Below are 10,547 nucleotides of genomic sequence, written 5' to 3'. Positions count from 1 at the left end.
CGCGTGTGGGGGGGGGGGGGTGGGGTTGGGGCGGGGGGCGGGGGGGGGGGCCCCGGGGGCCCCCCCCCCCCCCCCCCCCCCGGTTACTTGCTGGCCCACGCCCCTCCTCTGGGGAGTCGGGTCGTGACAGCCGCCAGCTCGCACCTCCGCCCGCGTGGATACAGGGGCGCCGCAGGGAGCCGGCGGCCCACGCCCCTCGTCCGGCGAGTGCGGAGGGCTTGCGGCCCGCTGCTCGCCGGCCCTCGGCCCGAGCCGTCCGGCGTCTGAGCCGCACAGGTCCCTGGCGGCCCGCGCCCATCGAGCTGACGGAAGCAGGTCCCCTGCAGCCGTCGTGTGGTTTCCCGGCTCAGGCGAGGCTACCCCTGTCTCCCTCTCTGGCCTTCAGGGAGAAGACGGACGACACCTCCGGGGAGGACAACGATGAGAAGGAGGCAGTGGCCTCTAAAGGCCGGAAAACTGCCAACAGCCAGGGGAGACGCAAAGGCCGCATCACCCGCTCCATGGCCAACGAGGCCAACAGTGAGGAGGCCGTCGCCCCACAGCAGAGCGCCGAGCCGGGTGAGTTGCAGGCCAGGGAGGACGCTGGGTTCCGAGGCCCGGCCTTGGCTTCCGGACTCGCTGTGTGACCCGGGGCCAGCTCCTGACCCTCTCTGTGCTCCAGGGCCCTCGTCTGCACACGCGCTTGCCGTGTGGGGGCCGGGTGTGGGAAGAGCCTACGACGGCTGGTGGGGCTGGGGAGGGCTCAGCGCCCATCAGCCCCGATGACCCCGGGCCTGGAGGGTGCACGTAGAAGTCTAGACCGCCACTTTAGGTTCTGTTTTCTAATTGGAAAATCTGGCCACGCTTGGCCCCCACTTGCGCCAGGGAGCAGTTGTCGTAGCTGCAACCCCTTTTCAGAAGGGCCTGGGCGCAGACTGTCCCCGCCCCCAGCCCTGGTAGGCACCCGGGTTCCAACTTCCCTCCCGTGGGCCTCAGTTTCTCCTGCTTGGCGGGTCTGAGCCTCACCCCCCATCCCAAGTTGGGGTTGGGGGCGGGAGAGACAAATTGAGTAGCAGTTCTCCCATTCAGCCACAGGGGGGCAGCCAACGTGTGTCCTTTATCTCCGCAGTGGTGTTTGGCCGTTGGGGGGCCCGCCCCTCCCGCCTCTGGGGGAGCCCCCACCCTGGGCCCTGAGCGCTCAGGTTCAGGCCCCAGGCACTAGGGTGCCTTCCTAGGGTGGAAGTTGAGTTGATGGAGGTGACATTTCATTTCTCACAGTTGCCCCCTACCCGACACCCAGGGTCTGTCCCTCCTTCCTGTGGGACGTAATTCATACCCATTTCATAGATGGGCTGTGTGAAGTTTAGAGAAAGGATGTCACCTCCATATTCATGGAGTTAGCTGGAATTCAGACCAGCCCCGTTGGCCACAAATTTCACGTGACTCCTGTCACACTCCGGCCTTTGTGACTACGCCTTGGTGCCTGGAGGCCGGGGGCAGCAGGTTCCGCGGCCTAGCTTCTGGGAAGCTCCTCTGGGCCCCCCGGCCGATGCTGGGTGGGGCTAGATTGCTGGGCGGAAAACACCTCCCTGGGCCCTCCAGCGGCACTTACACCTTGAGCTCAGACTTCACAGCCTCCCTCCGAGGGTCCCTTGGGAAGAAAGGGCTTGCAGGCTGTTGTAGCAGGGAGGGGGGAAGCCGCCCAGGGAGGGGGGTGGGGGCCGTCTCCCCTCTCCTGCCTTGAGCTGCTCCTTCTCATTCCCCTCCTGCTGGAACTCCCCTCCACCGGTCGGCTGGCCTCTACCGAGCCTGGTAGTTCCAGGCTGGCCTGGTGCTGTTCCGGGCGCTGGGTCCATGAAGCTGGTCCCTCATGTCTGCCCCCTTCAGGAGATCTTAAGCAATTTGCAGGGAAAGACCCAGGCGTCTGTCTCGGGGAACTTGGAGGAGAGACCCGAAAACAGTGCCACTGCAGAGGCCTGGCCGACTCTGCCCGATGTCCACGGTCGCAGTCCCTTGTAAAGCCTCACCCTTGCACGGGGGAAACCGGGGGGACCGTGTCACTCACCCCGCAGAGCAGCATGCTTGGCCAGGGGCCTTTTAAACCCCAGGAGGCAATTGGCCGTGTCCCAAACCAGCTTTGGTTGTCATGGTTGGAGTGGGGACTACGGACACCTGGTGGGTGTCAACCAGGGGTGTCACGGCAAAGACCCATCCGGCCCCCAACGAGTCCGAGCTCAGAGGAGGTCCCTGCCCACCCGAAGCTGGCGTTCTTGGTCCCTGTGCCCCTCGTGCGGTCGCCGTGCTCTCGGGGGAGGCGCCCCCTCCCCGACCTCGTGCGTGCAGATGCAGCTTTCACAGTAGAGGCCCTGGGCCATCTCAGTGTGAGTTCCGCCTGCCAAACGGGCTCCTTACGGCGCCCCAACCCCAGCGGGATCTCCCCCTGGGCCTCTGCCAACGCGCCCCGCCTTCCTTTCTAGCTTCGATGGAGATGAACGAGAGTTCTCGCTGGACGGAGGAGGAGATGGAGACCGCCAAGAAAGGTGAGCGCCTCCGCGGCTCTGACCGCTCTCGGTTTGCATCCGGGTCCTGAAGTTCACGTGCTGGGGAGCGGGCGACCCACCGGGCCTTGAACGGGGGCCTCTGGTGCCATCTGGAGGGGCAGCCTCCGTTTTGGGGCGTCCTCAGACTCGTGCCGTTTCCCGGGAGTCTCGGTTTTGCCCTCCAGAGGAGGGGTCCGTGTGGCTGCGTCGCCGGGCTCTGCGGCGGGTCCCTTGGCGGTGTCGAGGCGCGGCTCGGAAACCGTGCGGCTCATGCTGTGTACGAGGTCAGCAGGCGGCTTCTGTTGCCTCTGGGCTCAGCGCACTGTGGCCCCGCAGACAGAGTGGCGGCAGCACACGTGGGCCTCGCGGAGGGGAGGCACAGAGCTTCCAGCAGCCACCACGGTGGGGTCACGGGGTCAGGCTGTAGCCCCCCGCCCTCCACTGGTGGCGTTCTCCCCCGGGAGGCGGGGCTACAGGGGGCTGGTGGCCACGTGCTGTGGTGCTGACCTCACGTCCTGCCTTAGAAGCCAGCTGTGTGTTCAGTGGAGCCGGAATAGCCGGGTCCTTCGCTTCCTGGCCCAGTGACCCAGCTCCGTGCCTCAGTTTCCCCACCTGTGACACAGGAGAGGCTTCCGGATTAACCGTGGGGGACTAGAGATTGCAGGCATCGAGGGTCCTGAGGGTGGCCCCTGCACTGTCGGGCTGCATCCTGTGGATCCCCCTTGTCCCTGGCCCACTCCTCCCCTGCCCGAGCCCAGTACCGACAGGAAGGCTGAGGCGGGGTGGTGGCTGAGCCCCGTGTGCCTGCCTGTTCTCACTTGCTTTGATCTCAGCCCCGAGATCAGGGGTGGCTCCCCTGTCCATCCCGATTCACAGAGGACGGAGTAAGGAGCGAGGCCAGGGTGGCCAGGGTCTCGGAGCTGATGTGTGGAGGGGCTGGGAGCAGGCCCGGGCCTCCGGCCCTCATCCTCCCGGCCCTACCAAGGCCTTGCCACTGACGTGCAGCCTCTGGCGCCCGGAGCTCCAGGACGTGACTCACAGAGCAATGGATGGCCTTTCTAGCGAGGGCCCTGGGCACACAGGGGCAGGCGAGTCTGAGGACGGTGTGGCCTCCAGGCCGAGCCGGGACGGAGGCCGGGACGGGGCTGTCTGCCCTGCCCCCCACCCCCCACCCTGGGAAGGGGGCCTGAGTGCGCCACCCTGAAGTTTCAGAATCCTACCAGGAGCAGGCCCCTCCCCGCTGGCTCCTGTCTGGGCCCCCCCACCTTCCAGACTCCCGGCACTCGGGAGAGGCGCTGCCCTGGGAGGTGAGAGCTTCTCAGCAGGTCAGAGCAGGGCGCACGGGGGCCGGGCGGCGTCTCTGGCTTCAGGGCACAGGGGTGCCGTTCGCCCCACGGGGGGCCGCACTGTTGCTTTTGTCTGTCCTCCGTGCGCTTTGTGGTCCCAGTGCGGACGGCACCACTGAGCGCAAGAGGCTTCACTTTCACAGAGACCGCGCGGTTTATTTTTTATTCTCCTCCGCGTTTAATTCTGGCAAAATACGCAGAATGTAAAATTCACTGTTTTGACTGTTCGAGAGCGTGCGATTGAGTGGCACAAAGGACATTCGCAGCCTTGTGCAGCCGTCCCCTCCGTCTCGTTGGGAGCGTTTTATCACCCCAGACGGAAACCCCGTGCCCACGGCTTGTCACACGCAGCCTCTGGCGTCCGCCGACCTTTCCGTCGCTGTGGATCTGCCTGGTCTGGGCTCTCGCACCAGGGGCGTCCTACAGGACGTGCTTCTGCGTCTGGCTCCTCCCACTCGGCGTCGTGTTCCCGAGGTCCGTCCGCTCCGTCGCGTGGGGGCCTCACTTCTTTTTACGGCGGATCTCTATCCCGCCCTGCGGACGGACCGCATCCTGTTGATGTGTTCGTTCGTCCGTTGGCCGCTGGTCACGTGGTTGTTCCTACCTTTTGGCTACTGCGAACAGAGCTGCTGGGAACGTTTGCAATTGTTCGTGAGTCTCTGCCTTCGGCAGTGATTGTGCCCAGGCAGCTCCCCCCCCCCCGCCCCCCCCCCGCCCCCGCCGGGAGTGAGGGGCTCCACGTGCACGCGCCTGGACCGCCAGCCCGTGCTCCCACGGCCCCTCACCCCCCGCAGCGTCTTCTGTTGTCACGGCAGCCCCGGCCCCGGTCCCCTCCCTGTTGCCTGGGAACCGGAGTCGGCCAAGTGGGCGGCTGTCCTCTCTCCCTCTGGGAAGGGCAGATCTGGGGACAGGGAGGTCAGCGGGGATGACTCACCAGCCGAGACGGGAGTGTGCCCCACTGTCTCAAGGTTGGGTCCTCACGGCGGCAGTGAGCTCATCCTGGGTCCTGCCCACGGAGACGGCGGCGCGAGAACCCCCCGGGGACCGCGCACGCCGAGGCCCTGCTCAGTGACATTTGTAATAATGCGATGAGCGCCGGCGTGCTCGTCTGCCGTGAATTACCGCAATCTGGACAATTACTGCTCAGGGTGGCTGCTAATGGCTGTGTGTTCCCGGCGGCGGTGGGAAGGGGCGGGGTAGGAAGGCAGGTGCCGGCAGCTCCAGCAGCTCTTCGAGAGGGGTGGGGGCGCGGGGGGGGGGGCAGGAGGCTAGGAACATTGTGGAGCCCCCTCCCCGCCCCTGTCCGGACCTCAGAAACCCAGGAAGGGACCCAAGAAACAGCTGCGCCCCAAGCAGATGGCACACACTCATCCTCCTGCCCGTCCTTTCCATCGACCCTGTGCCTCACCCAGCGCAGGGCAGGGGTACCCGGAGATCAGCCAGCCCGGACCCTCCCCTGGGAGTCCTGGGAAGTAAGAAGCCAGCTGCCCCCGGGGCCTTGAGGGCACCGAGCCTGCCTAGAGCATCCCGGAAGACTGCCAGCGGCCTGGCCTTAAAGCTTGAGCTGCAGAGGGCCCCCCCGTGCCTAGAGAGAAACCAGACCTTCTGGCTCTGTGACCTCAGGCAAGTCCATCACCCTCTCTGTGCCGTAGCTCCTTCATCGGTATGGTGGGAACTTAAGTGTCGCCCACTGTGTGAGTTTCCTGGAGCTCTGCCATGACAACATGGAAACGTGGGGACTTAAACACAACAGAAGTGCATCCTCTTGCAGCTCTGGAAGCCAGAGGTCAAAGTTGAGGGCCGTGCTCCCTTTCAGGGCTCTAGGGAGGAGTCGTGCCTCGCCTGCTCCAGCCTCCAGGGGCCGCCTGATCCCTGGCGCTCCTTGGTTTGTGAGCACATCTCTTCCGGCTCTGCCTCTGTCTTCACGCGGCCGTGTTCCCTGTGTGTCTGTCCACATTCCCCTCTTCTTACAAGGATCCCCCCCCCCCCCAATCCAGGATGACCTCATCTTAATTTGATCGTATCTGTAGAGAGTCTTTTACCAGTAAGGTCACCTTTATAGGCAGCGGGTGGATATGAAATTCGGAGGGAACACTGTTCAGGCCAGTGCAGCCCCCAGTGTGGTTCTGCTGGGGCAAGAAACAAGCAGACAAAAAACAGAAGAGCTTAGGGCGGTGATGTCGTAGGCAGGCCGAGTTCCCTGTCAGCCGGCCCCTCAGCCGTGTGCCCTCGGCCTGACCCATCTCTGTCTTGGCCTCGTTTCTCTTGTGCTGTGGCCACGTGGCTAGGACGCCATCCCCCAGGGGCATCACACCATACATGTGCGGGTCTTAGTATACAGCAGGCGCTCAGAGGTGGTAGGCCTGCAGTCTGATGCAGACACTTCGGAGCCTTTCTTGCGAGTTCAAGTCCTGGCTCTGCCCCCTAGGGGTATGGCCCTGAACAAGCACCCGCTCCTCTCGGGGCCCTGGCTCCCTGTGTGCACATCTCAGAAGTGGGCTGGAGGCAAATGACCTGCCAAGCAGGTGCAGAATGGCACTTGGAAGAGGTTCCACCGGGCCAGAGAGGGTGCCCCAAAATAGGGGCCCTGGGGCTGGCGCCCAGAGCACGACGAGATTGAGCGGCACCGTTAAGTACTTCTCAGCATTCCTGGGTGCAAAGAGCCGCTAAAGGCTTTACGTGTATTAAAGTCACGTCATCCCAACCAGTTTTATGAAGCAGGTGCTGTTACTATTTCTTTCATTCACATTTGGACACTGAGGCTCACAGAGGTTCAGTGAGTGGCCCAAGGCCACACAGCTATTAATTGGCGGAGCTGGAAGTTGAACCCAGATACTCTAGTAACAGAGTAGGAACGGGGCTGGTGTGAGGTGTGAATGAGTTAGTCCGTGGGGCTCGGCTGCTATTAATAAGATAGCGAGGGAGGGAAAGCATCCCGGCCGAAGGAACAGCATGCACAAAGGCCCTGTGGCAGAGGCAGCGTGGTCGAGTAAGATGTTGACACGCAGAGTGACGGGGAGAGAGGGAAGAGGTGGAGAGGCCACTGAGATCCGCGCCTTAGCAGCCGTGGAGGAGAGTTTGGCCGTTTTTCTAAGAGCGTGGGGAGGGAGTGGGACAGCGGACACGGCAGCTGCAGGGGCCTAGGCGGGCAGGTGGGCACCTTCCCTTCTCGTGTGCGTGCAGTCGGGGCTACCTGCCCCGGAGCTCACAGCCAGTAGGGACCCAGCTTGTGGAGGAAGCGGCCTCCCCGGGGATCGGGCGGCTCCCGGGAGCTGGCTGCCCGCCCCCAGGCTCAGCGCCATGCTGGGCAGGAGGGGCAGGCCAGGCGCTGGGCCGGGCCGGGCGGGGAGGCTCTAGCTCCCCTGGGAAAGGTCAGCCTGGCCTGGCTCGGAGTCTGGACCCAGCTGTGCGGGAGGCCCGGGGCTCTGCTGGCGGTGGCACACGCCGGCCCCCCGGCGTCGTCCCGCCGCCTCGGTGGTGGGCGGGGCGCCAGCCGCGGAGGGGGCGGGGAAGCCCCTGGTCACGCCTTTCCAGACCAGCAGTGGGCGCTGGCCTGGCGACCCGGTGCCAGCCCCTCCCTGGCCTCAAGTGGCCCGCCTGGCGACGGGAGAGAGGCCCGGTGAGCGAGCGGCCGGGGGCTCTGGGGTCCCGGGCGAGGCCCGCGGGCCGGATGGAGCTGAGGCGGGCCCCGGAACTCTCTCGGAAACTCCCGGGCCGCTCTGCCCGCAGGACTGGATCCCCGCCCCGCCCCCCACTTTCACGGAGAGCGAAGGAGAAACCACTAATGGCTTTGCACCTCCAAAGTGCTTGTTGTGCACACTGGCTGGTTTAATTAGTTTTTACGGATGAAGAGTCTGAGGTTCGGGGAGGGGACGCGTGAGCCCCCCCCGCCGCGGAGCTCGGGAAAGCAGGCCCTCCTCCCCCCCTCCCCCCCACGCGTGTCCATCGCCGAAGCGCCCCGCGGCGGGGAGCACGGACGAGGGGCGGCGTGCGTGCTCCGCCTGGACCGCCGCGCGCGCGGCCCGCGAGCCTCGTGACACGCAGGGTGACACGCAGGGTGGCGCGGCGGCTGGCGCACAGGGGCCGCTTCTGGGGGCGGGGCGAGCGAGGGCCCGGCGGGGACGGGGCCGCCCCTCCGAGTGGGTGCCTGAGGAGGGTGGACGCGTAGGGGTGGCGGTGCCGAGGGCCGTTGGAGGGGACGGGCGGCGCGGCACCCCAGGGCCCACGCCGGCGAGCAGCACGCCCTTGGGCCGCTGCGGAGGTGCCGCGTCTCGGGCCGGTTGCCTCCCGACTCGGGGGCTTCTGGCGCGTGGCGGTTCGGAAGGAGGAGAAAGCCGGTTTCTGCGTGACCTCGTGGTGGGGGGCGGGCTCAGGGGGCAGAGGCTCCGGACGCCTCTGTTGGGCCTCGTCGGCCCCCTTGAAGACGCGGTGAGGCCCCTGCCAGCCCACCTTCACCCCCGGGAGGGAGAGGCACACAGCCGCGTCCAAGCCGGGGACCCCTCGCGGAGAGAGACGCGCGGCAGCGGGCACAGTCGCGATGAGGCCTGTTTGCGCGTGAATTGTTCCACCGGGCGAGTTCTGCACGGGTGTGAACGTCCACGTGTGCACGCCCGCACAGGCACACAGACGCGACTTTTGCTTTGCACATGGGAAAACTGAGGTCCGGAGGGCTGAGTGATGAGCCCCGGGGGTGAGCTCTCCGCCCTGCTCTGTGGGAAGACTGGACGCTGAGCGCCTAACATGGCATTTTCCCAGAGTGGTAGGCAAGGCGACGTGGGGTCCCACCCAGGTGATTTCTTTTCATCCTGAGTGTCTGTTTGATCGTGTGTGAGGGGAAGAGGTTGCTATTTGACATTCTGCCGATGACTCTCGCGGATGTGATGAAACGGGCTGACGTAGGCATCAGGGCTTATTCTTAAAAGCATAGGCGGGAAAGAAAAGGTAGGTAAGTCAAAGTTCAGGTATGAAGTTGTCTAGCCAGGCTCCTCATGGGATTTCGGGGCTGGCCAGAGTTCTGGAAGCTCTGACATGCAGTCGGTGCCCGACAGGGTTGCCAGCTGAGTGGCTGAGTCCACATCCAACCCACCCGGGGCTTGGGGTTTCTGGAAGAAGGAAGTGCTATGACTCAGGACGAAGCCTGCCAGGAGTTTTTTCCTCTCCTTCGACAGTGTTTTGGGCAGAAAATTTTGTTTCACGAACCGGAGTTTCTTTTGGAAACGGCAGCTGGCAGGAGGGGTGTGGATGTGTCCCTCTTGCGGGCACCCTGTGCTCTCCATGGAGGGAACAGAAAGCCTCAGGGTAGGAAGGGGCTGGCTGGGGTTGGGGAGCCTGTGCCTTTCCTGGAAGGGGGGGCTAGCTTCCAGATGGAACAGCTGTGACATCCCTGGGACCAGGAGGACTTCCAGAACCCTCCCTGCCTTGGGTATCGGAGCTCACCGGTGGTGGTGAGCTGGGGATTCACAGACCCTCAGGGGAGAGCGCTGCCTGTGGTGGGACCTCCAGAGGGAGCCGGGGCAGGGACATGACAGGGACAGGGGCCTTTCTGGGGGCTGAGTCCCTGCTCCCATGAGAACCGTTCATCACAGGCCCCTGCAAGGTGCATGGGAAGCTTCCCCTGAGCTTGGCCAAGAGCAGACAGCGGCCCGGCTGAGCCCCCCACCGCCAGCCCCCCCCTCCCTGCCCCCCCCAGCCATGATGCTGAGCCGCCTCTCCTGCAGTGAGCCCTGCGGCCACCCACTGTTCTTCGTCTCTTTCGGAGCTCCAAGTGTGTGACTCAGACCTCCTGGCTTGACTTCCTGTCTTGGTCAATTTCACTTCCTAGTTCCTGCCTCCTGACTTTTCAGAACGAAACTCTTTCCTTAGAAATTAGAAGTGGGGTCGGGGAATCCAGACCGCAGTGGACATCGGTACTATGTAGCCTTGGGGCGCAGGCCTGTGGGCACGGCCCTGGGCGTAGGAGGTGGGCACTGCCTCGGGCTTCGTCTAGCGAGGGTCCAGGGCACGCTGCTGGGATAAATGTTCGGTCCCCTCCTCTCAGGAGCTCCTTCCCGGGAGCCCGTGAGAGGTGGCCAAGGTGGTGTGGGACATCTGGTGGGCCCCCACACCCAGACACTCCAGGTATCTGGAGCTGTGTTCGTTTGCCAAGTGCCTCCCACATGCCCGACAGTTGCAGGTGCAGAGACAGGACAGTCAGTGAGCAGTGGAGCCAAGCAGCTAATTTCGGGAGAGAGGTGCCCCGGAGGGAACAAAGTCTCATGATGACAGGGCTAGGCTTAGACAGACCGGTCAAGGAAGGCTTCTCTGAGGAGGTATCATTGGAGCAGAGGAAGACGAGGCAGGGCTGTGAAAAAGCCGTGCAGGTCGAGGAAATCGCTAGTGCAAATGCCCTGGGTCCCACTCGAGGACTGGGCATAACAGGTGCCGGTGGCTGGAGTGAGTAAGGGGACAGGTAGGAATCAGGCCAGCCGGTGGGCGAGGCTGGCTCTGCGGGGCCTTGCGCCACACCGAGGACTTTGGGTTTTATTCTGAGAGGCCTGGGTCGCCATCAGGAGACTTTTTTTTTTTTTTTCCCCAACGTTTATTTATTTTTGGGACAGAGAGAGACAGAGCATGAACGGGCGAGGGGCAGAGAGAGAGGGAGACACAGAATCGGAAACAGGCTCCAGGCTCTGAGCCATCAGCC

At 64.3% G+C, this 10,547-nt stretch overlaps 1 protein-coding gene across 26 annotated transcripts in view; it reads left to right on the top strand.

Moving 5' to 3' along the window:
* NCOR2 (nuclear receptor corepressor 2) overlaps positions 1 to 10,547 on the top strand; it is a 183,238-nt gene that overhangs the window by 115,078 nt on the left and 57,613 nt on the right. For all 26 annotated transcript variants that reach the window (XM_040444070.1, XM_040444076.1, XM_040444074.1 and 23 more), the window contains 2 exons: positions 386 to 558; positions 2,457 to 2,519. In XM_040444070.1, coding sequence (XP_040300004.1) covers positions 386 to 558; positions 2,457 to 2,519 — 236 coding nt within the window. The remainder of the gene's footprint in view (positions 1 to 385; positions 559 to 2,456; positions 2,520 to 10,547) is intronic.

This window comes from Herpailurus yagouaroundi, unplaced genomic scaffold (assembly GCF_014898765.1).
Source record: "Herpailurus yagouaroundi ecotype Mexico unplaced genomic scaffold, PumYag 191, whole genome shotgun sequence".
NCBI classification, from domain to species: Eukaryota; Metazoa; Chordata; class Mammalia; order Carnivora; family Felidae; genus Herpailurus; species Herpailurus yagouaroundi.
This window is presented reverse-complemented; position numbering and strand designations above follow the sequence as displayed.